The sequence below is a fragment of the Metopolophium dirhodum genome, chromosome 3, assembly GCF_019925205.1.
Source record: "Metopolophium dirhodum isolate CAU chromosome 3, ASM1992520v1, whole genome shotgun sequence".
Taxonomy (NCBI): Eukaryota; Metazoa; Arthropoda; class Insecta; order Hemiptera; family Aphididae; genus Metopolophium; species Metopolophium dirhodum.
In genome coordinates this window covers 35,745,730-35,765,938 of record NC_083562.1, presented here as the reverse complement: position 1 = coordinate 35,765,938, position 20,209 = coordinate 35,745,730, and the positions used below count along the sequence as shown (strand labels likewise).

The following is a 20,209-nucleotide window of genomic DNA, read 5'->3' as shown; positions in this document are numbered from 1 at the left end:
CATGTATTTTGTATTTTCATATTCCCAAGAATATTCCCAATATTTTTCCAACATTTCTTTAAAAGATCGAATTCCGTAAAAGTAAGTAGTAAATTAATTATAAATTCACAATTATTCAAAGTTTAGATGAACAGAGTGTCAGAGTATAGTTGTTGCAAGGAACAATTTACAAATTTCATGAGGAACTTTCTGCCCCTCTACTTTAAATACATATAAGTGATTACTGATTATAACCACTCGTTGGAAATTCCATTTTTATATTATATTACAATTCGTAGAAAAAATAATCTGCTTGGTTATATTATGATATTATTATTTGAAGTCGTTTTACGTAAAAGTGTAAACTTAAAAAGGTGGGCAAGTGGGTGTCGCTCTGCTGTACAGTAGGTTACAAGTGGGTCACTGTAATGAATGGTGTTCAATTTGAATTCAATCATATAATATCATTGTGTAAGAAAAACGATTCTAAGATCAATCAATTAATCACGAGCATATTATTATATTTGTAATTAAAAATAATACCTAATGTTGTATTTACTCAACGATTCAAGTCATATATGTTGTGTTGGCGTTTGGCAATGGCGGGGAATGAGCTATTTCAGTCGGGGGCGACGACTCATTTTCGCCGAAGACTGAAATTGTCTTCCCGCACGAGCCACACATATTACTTTTTTTTCACACATTTATAAATGTATACCGTCTCCGAAACTATACCTCTATCGATATTACGGTAATCATAATGAACTGTTTTTGCCTTTCGGAATCTAGATTTTCCAAACTGCGTATTATTTATATAGAACAGTAGGTGCGGTATAGTGACCCTCTTAAGTATTTGAAATACTTTAGCAGCGGTTTTTATAGTGGGTATGTGGAAAACTACATGGTGGTACGCTAGAGATCGTGTGGGGGTAGTGCGGAAAATTAATAAATTAATATTTTTAATAATGTTTGAACCAGCTGATTTATATTTTGTGTGAATAGATAGGTTAGTACTGGTTAGTACCAAATATTATACCGTTGAATGCACCTAAATTATTATTTCTATACATTATTATTTTTAAGATATATGTATTGAAATTTGCAATGGTTGTAACTTATAAGTCAGAATGTTTTCAATAAAATTATCTCCAATACAAAATATCCACGTAAAATACGAAATATCAAAAATAAAAATGTTATCACCAAAGGTTCTGTTAATTACAATACAATTAATAATTAATAAAATATATTTAAATTTAGTTAAATGTAATACATAAATATTTATAATAATTTTATTTCAGCTCCATTTAGTTTTAAAATTTAAGATTATAAGCAATTCTTCCCAAGTTACAAAAGGCTGCCGATTGCATTGAATTTCTTCACTACGTTCACTATAGTTTCGTCAATTTTTTTTCGGTTTGTATCCCCAGCGATTTATTTATTTAACCTCGCTGTTAAATAGTTAAATATAATAAAATGTAATAAAATTTATTTTACTCAATTACCACAGTAGGTTAGGTATATGTATATTTTAATCCAACCAAATAATCGATCTGTATAATGGTATTCCAGATACCTAGGCAATAACAATAGATACACGCGATTAACGTAAAATAAATAATATTAATTACAATACAATTATTAAGCCTATAATATATACCTACTGAACTTTGAAAACCTAACGGCGTGACTTCTTGATTACGTAGGTATAAGGTATATGGACAGTTGCAGTATGTATGTATGATAATAATATTATATTGTATTATGGTAAAATACAGTTATTCAGTTGATAATAATATATAGTTTTAAAAATTAACAATCACAGTGATAACGCATACAAGACGATAGATTCAAATGCCTGTGGAAATATAATACACTGCAGCTGACTTGTGGGGAGGGGGCACGTTCAATGTTCCGTATTGTATAATAAAATAAATAAATAAATAAAACTATAATATTATGTAAGGCCGGAAATCCGTTGCATCGCCATTTCTCTCAATCTGTTCTTCTGCACTTTGCCCGTCGCCGTCATCGGGAACCCGTCCTTTTCGATGAATATGTACTTGGGGATCTTAAAATGGGAGATCTGAATAAAACAATACACACATTACAAATACGAAACCGTTGTGGAGCATAATTACATCTGTGGTACAGTCAATTAAAAACAAACCTTTCCTTTGCTGTACGCTTTTATGTCGGCTTCGGTAACCGCGGTAGCCCCTTCTTTGACGATGACGCTGGCACACACTTCTTCGCCCATCCGATGGTCGGGTATACCGTAAACCTGCGATACAAAGCGATTATCCATCAGTTGTGCTTATATTATGTATTATAAGAATATTATTAAAATAAAATAATAATATACAATACGGTATATTGTATACCTGTGAAAAACAGCAATAATTATTATACACATATTATAATATTGTGCGTGTAAAATATGTATTAGAAGAATATTAAAATAATAATAATAGGCAATACCTAGTACGCAGTCATGGCCCGTGGGGCGCGGGTTTTTAGTGTACGATTAATAAGTACCTATAATATACATATATTGACATAATTTGTCATATTTTGACTAGGTATAACATATAGTATTATCATCGACCATAAATCATAATTTTATCATATTATATAGTATTAAAAAACAAAAGCGTTAAAATTATATTCCTAAAAGTTCATATTATTAAACAATATGATAGCGAGGTGAAAACACACTTTATTATATTATTATTTTTTAGTTTAATTCTACACTGAAGGTATATCTCACATTCTAAGCTTTTTGTCTCTCTACGTCCATCGTAGAGCAAACAGTATAGGTATAGCTTGTTCGTAATCGTTTGCTATATTTTTATATTTTATTTGTAAATTTATTTTTTTTTATTATTCTATAGTAATTTTACAATCTTTAAAGTTTTATTTTTACAATAACTAATAAGCACAAGACGTGATGTTGTGGATTTATAAGAAATATAAGAAAAAGTAGAATAAAATTAATAAAATAAAATTTACAACATTTCAGACAATGAAGTGAAGTGGCCATCCATTGATAGAACTTCATAACATGTAAAAGTGGGGGTTAGTCAATTAATAGATCACGATACCGCGTTTGTTCTATAGGTGCATTCTGGGGTTAACAGGAGTCAGGAATAGTGGGAACAGCTGATAGTTCTGAGATAAAGAGACTGCGGGGTGGTTCAGGAGATTGGAAAATTTTGAATTATAAATAATTATAATAATAATAATCGATTACCTAATGGTATTTTTTGATTTTTCCCAACTATATAATATACTTTGTATACATATTAATATATTATATACTTAACAATCGTATAGTACATGCATGTACTAATATATATACATATACATAATTACTTGGACTTGCGAAATCGACGGATGGGACTCCAAGAAGTATTCTATCTCTTTGGGAAATAAGTTTTCGCCACCACGGATAATCATTTCTTTTAATCTGCCAACGTGATTGCCATATCCGTCTTCGTACAAAACAAATTGGTCTCTAAATACAGCCGTAAAACAATAGTATAAACATCGAAGTATCATTTAATATCAAAATGAGCTAACAACACAAAAACATATAATATATAGGTATGCAATAAAATTAAACCCATACTATACGTATATTATGCAGATCGATTGTTTTATCGCGAGCCACAAGCAATGCCATAGCGATATACACAATATAAGAATCGCCTTGCAGTTCGAATAGACAATAAAGTTTACCCTGTGTGTAGCCACCCGTTCGAATCAATCGTTTCCTTTGTCTTCTCTTCATCGTTAAAATAACCGTTCATGTTCAGGTACCCGCGAATTAACAATTCCCCGGGAGTCCCGAACGGTACCATATCGCCATTTGTATCGACCACTTTCGCCTAGAATTTGACAAACTTTCATTGTAGGTATTTAATATTTTTCACATAATACCATCGATCGATTGATCGAATATAGTCTATAGTTGTAGCACACTAAAGTTATTTACTAAAATGATGTAAGTTCATAGTATATACGTAGCACTTGTACCTACACCATCGGTGTGTGTGTGTGTGTGTGTGTGTGTGTGTGTGTGTGTGTGTGTGTGTGTATGGTGGGGGGAGGGTGGAGTGACCGTAGACTACAACAGGTAACTAAAATGTAACGACAAACGCCTTCCCGAAAAGGTTTATTAATTTATTATAACCCCTCCCTTATAACAACGTTTGTATCATATATTTATAAATATTGTTGGACATCATACTGACCTCCACGTGATCTTGTATGAAACCCATCGTCGACTTTACTCGTTCATCTGAATCGTCTGTAAAACTTTGAAAAGAACAGGGACTGGTTTCCGTCATTCCGAACAGAGACTAAAATTATTGAAGAATTCGAAAATTATACATAGGTAGTCAAACGAACAAGTTATATTAATAATATTATAGTTATATCGTTTCAATTGTCGAGACTAAATTACCACGACATATTGTGAACCAAAAAAAGTTATTTTATAACCAATTTAAAAATACCAATATTTTCGCGCGTGGAAACATGTTATTGAACTTGGTCATTAAGATCGGAGAACACGTGGCACCACCGGATAATCCGAACTTCAAATCGTTGGCTTGTAGAGTTGGCGAAAGGTTTTCGAAAACAGACATAATGTCAACGAATATCGTCGGCGTTCCAAATAAAATCGTACATCTATAATAATAACTCGGTATTAATAGTTAGGTTGGCTATTATTATATAATTAAGAATGTGCTAGCTGTTATCTATGTATATAATGTACATATATATATATATATATAAACTAATGCTTGTCTATCCCTTATGCATCCCTAAATGGCTGTTCCGATTGCGATGAAACTTGGTACAGAGATAGATTAGACATATGGGAAGAAGATAGGCTAATTTAAAAAGGGTAAATTAGAGGTCCAACCCGGGGAGGTGCTCAAACAGGGATTCTGAGATTTACAATGGAAATTTTCGTTTGTAAAGTGAATGGTTACTATATTGGTTTTAAAAATATTTATTATTAATTAAGCGATTAGTCTGTTGGCGCAGTGGCACTTCCATGTGTTTAAGTACAGAATGTCTCAAGTTCGAACCATGGTTTTAGAGGACCAACTTTTTTCATTGCATGTTTTTAGTTTTTTTTCTTATTTTACCTTTTTTTATTTTTTTTCTTTATCTATACACACGAATGTTTGGTTTTTTTTTTGTTCATCGGATTTTAGTACGGTTCGGTAGGTTAGGATTTTGTATTAATTGATCGTATTAATTCACCGTAGGTTGAATTAAGAAATAACGACATATTATTTGGTATAACTTTGATACTTTAGAGTTAAATTATACACTTAAGTACAAGCCACTACACGGGGTCCGCGATCTACCACAGGTGGATTGCCTACCTGATAATATACTGCTATTCTGGACAACGCTGTTCTGGAAGGCTATACATTAAAATATATAGGTAATATTATTTTCACTTAAAAAGACATTGTTTCCACTGCGTGTTCAACACCCAAAAGGAGTTGAACAACAATCAGAGATTTTTTCGGGGCAACGCCGGTTAATTCGTCTAGTATATTATAATATAAATGTTATGAATATATCTTAAATAATACTAAGTAACCAAAACCAATTCATTAGAAAAATTAAATCTCAAAACAACTATTTTTTAAAACAAAAATCAAATAAACGCATTTTCTAACTTTTCTTCGGTAATAGCATTGGCCGCGGCTTTCGGTTCAAAATGAGCTGACGGTAAAACAACAGTTGTTTTGGTAATCATAGGTCCAAGAGCGCCGATGGATAAACCCGAGGCATGGAATAAAGGCATTGGATTGCAGAACTTGTGCAATATTCCCTAAATGTATACAGTAATTAATATTCATAGCATTAGATAGGTAGGTAGATCATAATATAATATCATAATCAAATAAATTAAAAAATATTTCCAATAACTATATACTTTACTGATGCCATCGTAGATACCCAAACGCTTCATGATAGAGTAAGCGTTGTTCATTAGACCAAAGTGGTTCAATAATGCTGCTTTTGGTTTACCAGTGGTACCCTAAAAGTAATTTAAATTGATGAATTGAAAAATATCATTTCATAGATTTTAAAACATTAAAGCTAAGAGCTATGTGCAATGTGCGCCACTCCAGCCAGGGAAAGCTTACCTACTTGGGATCTAACCTAGAAAGTTTATCTTTGCAATATTGTAAAAAAAATTTATATTTATACTAATCACGTTCGTTAAAAAAATCAATGTACCTAATTCAAATGTAATTTAAAAGGCTGCATGTAACACCTATATAATATATTATACTAATATAGGTAGTTTATAAAACTCCAATATAATAATAATAATAATAATAATATTATATACTATAGCCTTTACAGTCATTATTAAATGTATTAACATAACTTAAGGGGATAAATTAAATTTGATATAATATTATAATAATATAATATACGTACACATTTCTATGAATAGTGTCTGATTTTAGTATGTAAAAATTCGGTGGTAAGTAAAACGTTATATTAATTGATTATTTGTATAAATAAAAGCAATGCATCACACTATTACTATATTATCATAGATTCATAGAATAATATAATATAAATCTAAACGATTCACTGTCTTACTTACTGAAGTAAACTGAATAATACAACCTTCGTCTGGTTGAACATTGGGAATACTATAATTGGCATTGAAACCCAGGTCAAAGAACGTTTGTAAATTATAGGCACCACTGTAACGAATATCATGATATAAAGTGTAAAGCTATATTATTATAAGTTAATTTCTGTTAGATATATCTTAACACTAACTTTATATGGTTTTCTGAATCAAAAATAACTGATTTCAGCGTGGGCATCACTTTCGACTTGACCGGCGTATTAGACGGTCGCTTCCAAATATCCGGATCGACTTTCTCCAATATTTCGGGATAATTTTGGGTCTTGAACTTCTCTAAGGTCAACAGACATTTTACGTCAGCCAGCGTTAAAGTGTGTTTCAGTTCGTCGCTCTGATATGCAGGATTGATGTTTACCTGAAAATATATAATATACGTATATATTATATTATAGAGGTTGACCATAAGCAATATAATATCTCATTACACCTCTACCGACTGTAATAATTTATTTACTACACTGTTGCGAATATAATATAATTATACAATCACAGTTTGCAGCAGTTACGAATAACTATGTATAATACATTGTCAATACGGATCTGATGACGAGTGTTTATATCATATTATATAATATATAGGTAATATACCTACATTATATTAAATTATATTTTTATATTTTAATTTCAAAATTAGCAAAACAGTATTAAATCAACGACAAACAACGCCATAGTTTTTCCTCACAATGAAATCCCTTCAACCTGGCAAAACTACAGGAACTTAACACCACCAACAAACAAACTAAATAAAAATACATTTTTTAAAAACAGTAAAAAAATGACATTCACACAGTCACACCATACCTATAAATTAAGTCATCGTCAATAATATTTCCATCACCTACATAGTACGGATTGGATATACATTATCAATTTATACGACACACGCCCTTTTTCAATCAGTAAAGATCCGCCAACCTGTTCACGTTACATGCAATACACCAAACTTACAAACACATTTCATAGATGCCATAGAAGAAAATCAAAAGTGTAGGTACAATAAAATGTAGAAGCCTAAACAGGGGAAAAAAATTAAACATTTTTTTGTTTACATTTCAGGAGCACTGGGAACACACTTGAATTTCTGTTGCTCCCCGGGTCCAAAGTGAAGGATGGGAAAGAAAGTGTGTAAGCGTCATTGTTTATTTTTTAAAAAATAATTAATTAATAAATCGATACCAAAATCAGTCCCAGGCGGGCTGTCGCGATGATCGCCGTAAAGTATAACACGCAATTGGGCATCCATATTCCGACCCGGTCCCCGCGTTCGAGGCCAACGGCATTAAAGCTCCTGCACAGCTTATCCACCTGCGAAAAGAATAATATGAATCAATTAACATGCACGTTTACAGTATATTATTATGTGAGCACATGATAATATTTTTGTGCGTGTCGTGCCTAACTGCATACGCAACGGGTGAAGTATGCGGGTACTGCAGCTGACAATATTATAATACAGGACAAAATATCAAAACCATCGCTTTGGATGAAACCGATAGTAATATTATTGTGTTATTTAGTTTTCGCTGACCTCGGAATCCATGGCGGCGAACGTGTATCGTTTGTCCTCATGTCGACTGACCAAGAACTCCCGGTCCGGAGTCTGTTGCACGACGTCATTGAACACTCCTCCGACCGTATAAGCTTTGAGTGGGTCACTCGAGGCCCCACACACGTAGCTGTACTTCGACCAGTGAGTGTTTCTCGAGAATCTATGATGGCTGCAGAGAAACGCAAACGATGAATGAGGAGAGACATTATAATATAGTACAGTATTTGAGTATTATTACAAGCGACAATAATATTATATTAGGTGTTTAATACTTTAATATACTAGAAATGCCATGTTGCATACAAACAACAATCACTAAACGTTTAACGAATAAATATGGAGGTATAGATGTGGATCTATGAATTTTTTTTTATTTTTTTTTTTAAATATTTAATGGTTCGTTAAGTTAATACATTTTTCATGCAAAGCCCGACATATGCGGCAATGTTTATACAACACTTGTGTCTATTATAATATTAGTTTTTGTCAGGTTTTTTTTCTGTAATCTATATATAATATAATATATACATAAATGATGTCAAAAATGTATAGTAATTTTATTCATCTGAGCCGATTTCGCTGGTTCTTTTTTTTTGTTGTGTTTGTAATTGTCGGGACAAGGTTCTTATGAAAGAAAATTTTAGGAAAATCTACCGGAAAAGTAGGAAGTCTGGATGTCAAAAATACAACAGTGGTGACCTCTGTCCAAAAAAACTAAATAATAAAATAAAAATGTAGTTTATTGGTTGCTATTGGTTAATCGGGCATGTTTGTTGATTTGAATTATTATTTTTTGTCAATATATATAATAATAATGTACATACATAATATATATATATATATTATATAAAAATGAATGTTTGTGTGTAGATTAGACCTTTGGGAAAACGATAGGCTAATTTAAAAAGGGTTAAATTTGATTTTTTTTATTCATTGGATTTTAGTACGGTTAGGTTAAGTTAGGATTTTGAATTAATTGATCGCATTAATTCGCCGTATAGGTTGAATTAAGACGTAATAACGACATATTTGGTATAACTTTGATACTTTAGAGTTAAATCATACACTTACGTACAAACAGCACGGGGTCCGCGATCTACCACAGGCAGGGCTTGCATTTGAAAAACAATTCTGTTTTATGTTATAACTACAATTAAAACGTTACGCAATTTTTGCGTTTATCGTTATTTAGAATTAAAACGTTATTCAACTCGTTTATCGTTATTCATAATTAAAACGTTATCCACGATTTGCGTTTATCGTTATTCAGAACTAATACGTTATACACGTTTTGCGTTTATCGTTTTACGTCTTGCGTTATGTTTTGTTTAATGATACATAATATATTTTGTTAATCGTTATGTTTTGTTTTGTGGTATTTAATTATTTTTGACCATCGCTTTCCAATATAATTACGTTTACAAATTGCGATCGTTTTTTTGTCAAATATAACGTTATAACGATAACGTTATTAAAACGTTTGCAAGCCCTGACCGCAGGTATAGATTGCCTAACCTGATAATATACTGCTGCGAATCAGAATTTTTATTCCGGGCAACGGAAAAGTTAAGATACGTTTTGAACTCCATACACCGAATATTACATAACGAATTGAACAAAGTTTGATTGCCTATACCTGGGCTACCTGATAATTTACTGCTTCGAATCTCACGGACAACGCATACATTAAATATATAATATCATTTACACTTAATAAGACATTGCTTCCACAGTGTGTTACATCCGAAAGGAGTTGAACAATCAGAATTTTTTTTCGGTCACCGGAATGTTAAGAATATTTAAACACCATAATATACACCAAAATATTCAATGACGAATCGAACAAAGTTCGAGTCACATTATAGAGTTGGTACAATTAACGGACAACGGAGTGCACGGGATCAGCTAGTATTATAATAAATTATACAACATCATACATACAAATCATACTGTATAATACGTCACTATATATTATTTTTCAATTTAGGGTATGTGCCATATCAAAAGTACATGTTTAAATTATTAAGAAGTTCGTCAACCGATATAAAAACCTCGGGCAAATCACCAAATCTCCCTTCTTGCGAAGTATTTAATAATACCCTACGTTATACTTGGTACAAATACCTCATATCCCTCACGTCTCCAACTTAGCAGTAGTACCTACACTACAGACACCTGCACTTATAAATGTAAATATAGATACCTAGCTAAAATAACTCGTGTTGTGCGGTATACCAATTACTAGTGCAGTAATTCCTTCCCACTCACACGCTATCGAGGCATCTTATAATTATTATTACCCATCAATTATTGTACTTGTGGTAATCTAATCAGAGAAAAAAAAACATTTTTAAATCCTTATATCTCAGGAATTTCTCAAAATATCTTTTATGAAATTTAAAAATAACTAACTCCTTACGTTTAGGTACGTTTAACGTTAAGGCACTACAACTATAGTTAACACAAATGGCTGATTATATTATATATACAATAAATTCGCCACTAGAGGCTATAATAACTAATTTTAATGCTTATACTAATATTAATAACAATTATTATTATTATAAATATTCTGCAATCGGCATCATCTATTGCGCGTAATACAATCGTCAGACGATTATGTATATAAAAAGAGTAATACGCGAATACGCCTAACATTGGTGAGGTTTATTTAATCGTTAAAAAATCAAAATTGTTTTCATTCATTATATAATATGGCACGGAAATACCGTAGACTTGAAGCTCTGTAGGTCATGGCCACTCGTACGAAAATGGCCTAGTTGCGTGGTAAACATGGTACATTTAACCGAAAAAAATATCCAATAGTCTAGAAAACCTGAGGGCGACGCGTGACAAGTACCTACCCTCTGCATTCGGTAATATAATTTAACGCTGCAGCTTAATATTCGTATTTGCACGGTTTACACACAATTAAAACTTAAAACGGAAAAACACGACACGCCCCGTTAATTTTAGTATGATGTGCCTACGAGCCGTATTATATGACTGATAATCGACTTCTATTGTTATAAACCGGATTTTGAACTTTTGTAATCAGTACTGTCCGAATTGATATAGCGATTATATAAATATATATATATAATTGTACAGTAAATTATAAACGATTACATTCGCAAGATTATAGTAATTATAGTAAGTACATTAAATACTTACATTTTATGTCTATTGATAGCACTTAATCCTTTCAGATTCGTTATTTTAAACAACGAGCAGTTGGTCATTTTATTAACAATTCCGGTCACCTAAAATGAAAAAAAATCGTTTAAACGGTATAACTGTAATGATTTCGTATATAAAATCTTAAAAACTAATTCGTATTTTACCTCTTATGATTCCATATAGTATAGACGTTCTGTAATTGACTAACAGCTGTCAGTATTATTTGATAATCTAAAAATAATATATTATTTAATGTTATTAGATCATCAGTTATATTGAAAATATATATACTGAATAATATCTAAACATATTAAGTTGGTTTAACACCAACTGAAAAAAATGACTGAATAAATTTGACTGAGCATGGCGAAGTAGGCGCAGTGGAAGGAAAGTGAAAGTTTTGTAATTAGTTGATTGACAATATATATTATTAAATGGTATTTTATTAAACTAGATACTAAAGTATAGAATATAATTATACATTTAAGATGTTTATACAATACAGAAAAAATAAGAACATAAACGAAAAAAAAAATGTATACAGTTCTGACCGAGTTTTACTTTTTACGCGTTCGTGTTCGCGATGTTATCGAAATGAGTAAACGCGTAGGTATACAGCTGTAAAATAAAGTGTTTTACTTTTAAGATTTATTCATTAACAATGGTGAACGAAAGTAAAAACAGTTTCATTTATTCAATGAAAAACCAAACGTATCCAGAGTGATTTTAAATATAATATTGCAGAAAGTTTAAACTATAAATAATTGTATAGACTTATTAAAATGTATAGTCTGTCCCACAATGGCCAATGAGGAATATGAATATTTATAAAATGTGTGTGTTTTTTTTTATTACATTAACATAGATTAACATTTGCCTAATTCAAACTTAAAAAGAAACGAATTATCTAATGTCATAAAATATCTTATACAGTTCCGTTCGAAGAGCCACTACACCCGGTGTGTTATAAAATATACTTGTGTTGCAACTTGCAATATTAAATTTGAAAAAATTATGAATCGGTGAATTTTAAAAACTATATTATATTATTTATTTAGCAGATTTAGCTCAAAACCAGGTTAAAATAACGATTTCCTAGTTGATTCACATTAATTTAATATAAAAATTGACTAAGTACTTAGTCAACTGTGCAATAGTTGTGCAATAGTTTTTATTTTTAATCATCAAAATTGAAACTATTTAGTGCTCAGAAAAAAAAAACAAATTACATGACGTAGTTAACCTGCAGTAAGTACTCTAGAATATTACACAAATTTATTAATTGTCGTTAGCCGATTTCAAAAGTTTGCTATATATTTCCAAGTTACACATACGAAATAATAATAAAACATGTTAGAATAATTAATATAGTATAAAACTTTATTATTATAAGTTATATAACACTACAGCAGTTTTAAATAATGCATACTTATTTCTTTTTTATCCAAAGAGTTGGTATTTTTTAATAAAGATTACATTTTAAATGTTGAGTGGAACATTTTCAACAAATGTGTTTAGATTACTTACCATTTTCTATACAAGATAAAAATTTCCAAATATTTTGACATATTGATGAACAATTTTTTGTTTGATCAAAAAGCTTCAAAATTTAACACAAGGTTACAATTTTTATTATAGCTACTTATTCAAAAACATCAAAAAAATATATAGGCACTAATTTTTTTTATAAGAATTTTAAGTTAAAAATTAATTTGTAGGTAATTAATAAAGTTATGAAGTGTTAAATTTGTATAGCTAAAGCATAACAATTTAAAACAAGAATTTAATACAAGTATAGTTCATACTGAAAACAAACATTTTTAAAAATACATATAGGCAAACACAATTTTTTTATTTTTTTTTTATCATTATATGAATGAGTGATTCTTTCAACTATTAAATACTCATTATCTACGAACATAAAATTTTAAACAAGGAGTTAATTAGGTAGTTAAAAGTTACAACTTTATAATAAATATTTAATGTTTTGATAAGCTGATGAGTGGTAGACAAACATGTTGCGGGAATCTTTGTGCCACTCCGCTCCACTCAAAAGTACCTAAGAATAGACATATTTTTAACTTTTGTAAGTAATTATTAGCTACTTGTTGGAAATTCGATTTCATAAATAAAAATAATTCTCATTAGGATATTCTTAGGAATATGAAACTAAATATCGTTGTTGTTATTCAAAAAAAAAAATGAAAAAAAAAATGTTAGACTTATCAGAATTAATTTACAATGTAGGTACGTACCTTAGGTACCTATATAACTTCACGAAATTTAAATATTTACATTTTATTTCATTTTCAGGGAAGATAGCATTTCGAACGAGTACCAATAAAACACGTATGCTAAATTACACTTCTCTGGATATCTATAATACTTATACATTACTATTTAGTATTTATTATAGTTATTACTTATTAGACATTATTTATTACCAAATTCTTTATCATCGTTCTGGTAAGTATGATTAAATTCAATTATTATTTTTAAAGGTCAATAATTATTGTTGATAGGTAGTAAAAACATGAGCCGGTTATTAATCAACATTCAAACAATGCTATAACATTAATAATTAATTAATAATATTGTATGATAATATAATATTAACATATTATCTAGAATTATAGCAGTGGAACGCTGTAGGTACGATGGCTTGCTAAAAATACGGTTGGTCGGAAAACGACAAAGAGCTGATTATATTTCAACTAAGCCTTTTATTTGTGTTTATTACAAACATCGAAACCAATCCTTGTCGAAAATACTTTTTGGTAGAAACCTTTATCATATCATTAAGAATAATACTAATACAAACACCATAGTTTATTAAAGTAATTTAATATTATTATTCAAAAGGTTAGGTATAGTTGTAGTAATTATAACATTATTGAAAAACAATAAGGGATAGTTAGTTATAAGTGTGATTACGAGGGGTTGTGGCCCCACAGTAAGTATTTCGTTCACAGTAATGTAGCCCTATAGAAATGTATCTATTATACATTAATACACGATCCACTGGAAGATAATAAGTTTTTCGAATGAGATTCAACAAACATATTATAGAAAAAATAAGTATTTTTAAATTAATTTTTTACTTACATAATGTGCAACAATCGAAATTCGTCATTAAATATTTTACAATCGTTGTTTATGTTAAAATAGGTATTATCATACGATTTATGTACAGTAGAATAAAATTGCATTTAAATATTAGGTTATTTACTTACCTTATATTTTGCAATCTTTACGATTTAAATATTTTTACAACTCAACTTTCTCAGTGTTTTTTGTGAGTTAGATTATAATTAGTGTAAAGTTTGAAATTATTAATTTACTGGAGGGAAATCGTGTTGGGCACTTGGGCCAAAAGTTTATTTAGAAATAGACAATAGTATCAAATTTAATTTATAATTGTGTTATATCAACAATTTAGGTTAAAATCGGTGCTATGAAAATCATATTTTACGAATACAACTAAGACTAAGTTATTAGGTACCTACATAATACGAGTAATTGTGTTCGAAAAATAACCAATTCGAAACTAGTAATATTTGTTACATTATTAAATGCGTTTAATGGTTTTGAATAACATTATTTTTACGATGATTTTTAGTAAATACGGCCAATGTTCGTCGGTATTTAAAATTTAAATGTATTCAATAGTTTCGTATTATTTGACCAAACTATTATGATATCATGTTAAGTGATTCTCAAGAATTTAATTTACACTTTGTTAGTCGATTTTTGAAATTTCAATTAAGTCTAAACTCTAAATACACTTTTTGAGCGTTTTGTATGTAAGCTCAATCGACAATATTATTATAATGTTAATAGTGTATGATTAATGTTCACGATTTGTATACTGTATGCATACAATATTTTTGCCCACACACAATTTTTTCTTCTCACAAAGGCCCACAATATTTCTATGAAATAAAATAACAAAATAAATAATTGTATTATATATTATATTCAACGGATATTGATGGTAGTTAAATATAATATGCGAGCATACATTTAGTCAAAATATGTTTATTTTAAAGTTTAGTTTTGTTAACGATCGCCAAATTATAATAAATATATAAAACTATAAACCTACAACAACATACGCTATTATAATATAATATTGTACAGTTTTGGTATTATTATATCGAAATTGCGGGTAGGTAAGCGGGACACGTAAAATAATAACCACACTATAAACAATGAACAAAATACATTATATCTGATAATATTCGTGTTTCTTTACATAAAATCCTTCATCGCGCACGTGACGATATTGTGCATAGGCGTATACATCTATAAGGTACCTATATAATATAACACAGCCGTTTTCCTACCGGGGTGAAAGTTGATCATTTTCAACAATAAAATAATAACAATGCAAAGTACGATGGTCGCTCGGAGGTTTGTAGACCAAATAACAATAAAAGCGTTGCAAGTACCTACCTATCATAAAACAAAAAAAAAAACAGCTCTTATTATGGACCGTCTATTGTGATAATATTTTTCGCATTTAACTATACGTTTCGAACTATACACCGAGTGTCAAACTATATTACACTTATTTGTTATGACATTATACATTATTGTGTATGGGTGGTACACTATGCATTTCTGCACTTTTTGCTGTTAATAGCGAAATACAAGGTCGTATTATAACATAATGTGTACTGTATAGGGACGTGGCATTGGCCATTGATGGAAATCAATGCAAAACAATAAGCATAATTTTATATCATTTTAATATTAGGTATATTACGACGATATAATATTATTGTACCCACATTATATAATTACTGCATGTTATAGCGGTATGTGTGGATATACACACAGGCAAAAGGTAAAGATAACAATTAACTCGGCATCGTGAATAATATAATACAATAATAACAATAGATATGATTATGTTTTGCTCTATATTATACAGTATATAATATACGAATACTGCACGTGGTCGAGGAGAGGTACACGTAGTACATATTGTATTATGCAAAAGTGAACGCGCCTATAACAGGACAAGTAGATATGGTATTATACGCGTTATTATATTTTATTTTATGAAACGTCGAATTTTATAAGTAACACATTCACATACTATCGATATACTTGCCTAATAACAGTAAAATATGTAAATATACGCCGAGAATCGCTAGCGAACGTATCTATATAGATAGGTCATATTGTATGTAGTAATAACAATATACACACGAATACGTAATATTGTTGTTATTCCGTAGTATATGATATTCGACGTACCACCGACCGGGTAATCGTTTGTTTGAACGCACGAAACGCGAGAGGGTTGTCAAAGTTTAATTTCTTCGGGGGTGCCTTGTGCGTCGTCCGGGTACATATTGCAGGGGGATACGTCATGATATACATACGTGTGCGTATATAGTAATATTATATATTTAAATATAATATGAATATACATATAAAAGTGTTTAAGTGTGTGTGTGTGTGTGTGTGTGTGTGTGTTGTGTAATACATATATATATATATACCGTCTACGACGACAATATTATATACGGAATGATATCAAGCCCGGATTATACTTGTAGCTGTCAAACATTGCATGCGTATCGAGGGACGGTTTCCGGTAATTGCATGTTATTAGGCCTTCGAAACAAAAATTATTGACAAAACAACACGTACATTTAAAACACTTTCGTATTTCCGGATGAATTCCCGGATAATACAATAATATCACTGCAGTTTATTATTGTTAAAAAGTAATATAGGCACATAATGTTATTACAGGTACTGTACAGCAGGCTGTATACCTACGGCTGCGGCTCTCGGAAAGTTTTTCGCGACAGTGCAGTAATGTACCTGTATAGTGATATATACGACGGCAGCAGTGACGTGTCGAACTTCATTAACTTATGAGGCACAATCATTTATATTAGTAATAACTATAAATACTTATATATAAATAATTACGTATTTACGTAAATGGTGACTGAGAATGATTGACTTAGTCTCTGTGTGTATACTTAATGAATTATTCACTATACTATGTGAAACGTCTATAGTCTCCAGGACATCCACCACCCCTTAAGCTGGGGAACGTGCCTCAAATAAAGTCTTTCGTCACGCCACTGTGCCGGCTACCTATATTTTATCAATATAACGTTATGGTTTAGTACGGATCGGTCTAATCACTGCGCCTTATATCTAGTGGAAATTATCTCAAAAACGAAGGGATTAGGCGGGGCCTTAATCAAAAATAATAATACCGTTCACCGCTGTATGGATATTAAACGTTATGATCGAATGACTGTTTAACGTTATAAAGAATTCAAACGTTATTCAATTTATGCGTTTAAACGTTTTACAAATTTAAACGTTATGAAGCGTTTAGCGTTATCTGATGGATATAGCTTGTTTCTTACACAAAACAGAGTGATTGAAAAATATAATATTACAAAAATAACCATAATATATATTTTACTAATAGTTATAATATTGTATAAATATTTTTTTTTAGGCAATTATATGTTTTAATTGTTTATCGTTTCTGTTTCGTTAACCACTATCCGTTTTCAATCGTTATGTTATCCGTAAACCGTTTCAATCGTTTATCGTTTACCGATATGTTATCCGTTAACCGTTTCAATCGTTTATCGTTTACCGATATGTTATCCGTTAACCGTTTCAATCGTTTATCGTTTACCGATATGTTATCCGTTATCGATTTCAATCGTTTTTTGAATTGTTCAACGTTATACCCATAACGTTATAAAAACGTTTTGAAGCCCTGGGATTAGGTACGTTTCTAATTTTAGATTCTGCATGAAACGATGAATGTATTGGTCATAAATTGGTGTGCGTGTGTTCTAAAAATGCTTCAATCTTCTACTTCGGTGTGGTTTCTGATAGAAAATTGGATCTAGTCGGTATACTTTTAGGCGGCTGAAAATAAAACTACCCAGTACTTATTGAAATAACAGAGGGAAAAAAGAAAATGGGAAATTAATGGGAATTTTCAAGCTAAACCCGTTTTTAACTACCTACCTAAATCGTGATTGTTCATGTGTTTTAATTCATGAGTAAAACACTTTAAAAACTTTAAATGTATGATTGATGTGTCCATTACATTAACCTACCTACTCAATGACGTAGTACCTGTAACGTGTTTGACATATATACACTGTACCGTTGAGCGAGTTCCCCGATATTTTTTGAGAACTGATTGACTGCGATAGCCAATAATAATATTGTAAACAACGAGACCAACGAAAGTTATTAATTATTAAGAAACAATAATAAGGTATAATAATTGACAATCGTACAAATCGTTGGCCTCCGGGATTTACATCAATATAGGTTAGGTTGGATATCATTTTTAGTGTTTATAATTTTCTTAACTATTACAAAATAGATAATATGTACTAAACATTTTTTTCAATAAAAACGACCGAATATGCACAAAAAATGATCGAATGACATTTGATAACAACAACTTAATGAAGATTCGGAAATACCGAAAATCGATGATTTCATAAATGAATAACATATTGTAAAAGTTGATGAAAAACGTATTATGATGGGTATGTACATATCCACCAATATAAAAGTAGGTTACCGATAAGTAGTATTTTACTATAAGATAATTTTTACTATTCTTAGGGTAGGTACCAACAATGAAAAAACACATCACAATAATTATTCTTCTACGAAAATTAAATACACAAATAATTTAATAACAATAATTATTCGATTATTATATTAGATATTATATAATTACTATAATTCTACAATAATTATTAGTTGTTACCTATATTTTTAGTTATATTATATTTGAATATATTTTTAAAAATTTTTAATTATTTTCTGTAAGTGTTAAATTATTAATGATTGTTTAATAAAAATTCTACATATTATTATAACTACCTATAAGATATTTTCTCTAACGAATCAGTATTAATTAATAATGAGTATTTAGATATCACCTACTAGATTCAGTGCCTACATTATGAGACCTAGATTAATTTTATGAGCTGGGAGTACGCCTTCTTTCATTTAATACCCTTAATAAATGCACTGGATTTATCACAGGCTGCTTGCTGCATCTTCACCGAATTCATTTTAAGCATAGGATTGTCGAACTTATACTCTAAATATATATCTACCTATACTCATCCAGTGACGCGAACGTGATATCATTATGATTTGTGCTGATGTACGGTTATTAATTCTATGACTACACGTAACCCGGTCTAGTAGTAAATAATATATATTATGTACGATGCACATGGAACATTAAAACATACTAATATACATAGCATGAAACATATAGGTACTTACCTAGATCCTATAGATACCTATAATATCAATCTGTAAAATGTACGACATTTTTCGTTCGAAAATCCCGTTTATTGTTAAATGAAACACTGTGCACGAACTGATGTAATTGAAATGCACTCATGAAAAACGATTGATATTCTACATTGTTATACTAAATCAAAAACCATTATCAATCAAGAAAAAAAAACTATTGGTGTAACTATCGATCATTTAATTATACATGAATAGCGTTTCCTATAGTTGAGTACCTTACCTATGGTAATACATGTTTACTTATTATTAACTGCTGATTGGCTTCAGTCGAAGCTTATCGATAAAATACGCTTGTATTAATACGTTCGGTATGAGTTACAGTTTTAATCTAGGTTATATTATTGATTATAAATAAATAATAATATAAAAAGCGTTATTTAAATATTTAATATTTGCTGTGTAATGGAAAAAAAAAATTGGTGAAATCATTAAAATTCACACAC

General features: G+C 30.2%; 1 protein-coding gene across 2 annotated transcripts; it reads right to left on the bottom strand.

Moving 5' to 3' along the window:
• Nucleotides 1–1,480: 1,480 nt before the first annotated feature.
• On the bottom strand, nucleotides 1,481–19,931 carry LOC132941611 (medium-chain acyl-CoA ligase ACSF2, mitochondrial-like). 2 transcript variants are annotated; one of them, XM_061009742.1, is made up of 15 exons: nucleotides 19,734–19,931; nucleotides 11,579–11,645; nucleotides 11,409–11,497; nucleotides 8,214–8,403; nucleotides 7,862–7,990; nucleotides 6,817–7,040; nucleotides 6,635–6,737; nucleotides 5,948–6,052; nucleotides 5,688–5,842; nucleotides 4,500–4,674; nucleotides 4,236–4,343; nucleotides 3,721–3,869; nucleotides 3,355–3,496; nucleotides 2,150–2,263; nucleotides 1,481–2,065 (listed from the first exon to the last, which is right to left on the bottom strand). In XM_061009742.1, the coding sequence occupies exons 3-15, from the start codon at nucleotides 11,474–11,476 to the stop codon at nucleotides 1,937–1,939; spliced, it is 1,791 nt and encodes a 596-aa protein (XP_060865725.1). In that variant the 5' UTR covers nucleotides 11,477–11,497; nucleotides 11,579–11,645; nucleotides 19,734–19,931; the 3' UTR covers nucleotides 1,481–1,936. The 2 variants fall into 2 exon arrangements, with proteins under 2 accessions (XP_060865725.1, XP_060865726.1); XM_061009743.1 differs by lacking the exon at nucleotides 19,734–19,931 and adding an exon at nucleotides 12,942–12,961.
• Between the last annotated feature and the right edge of the window lie 278 nt (nucleotides 19,932–20,209).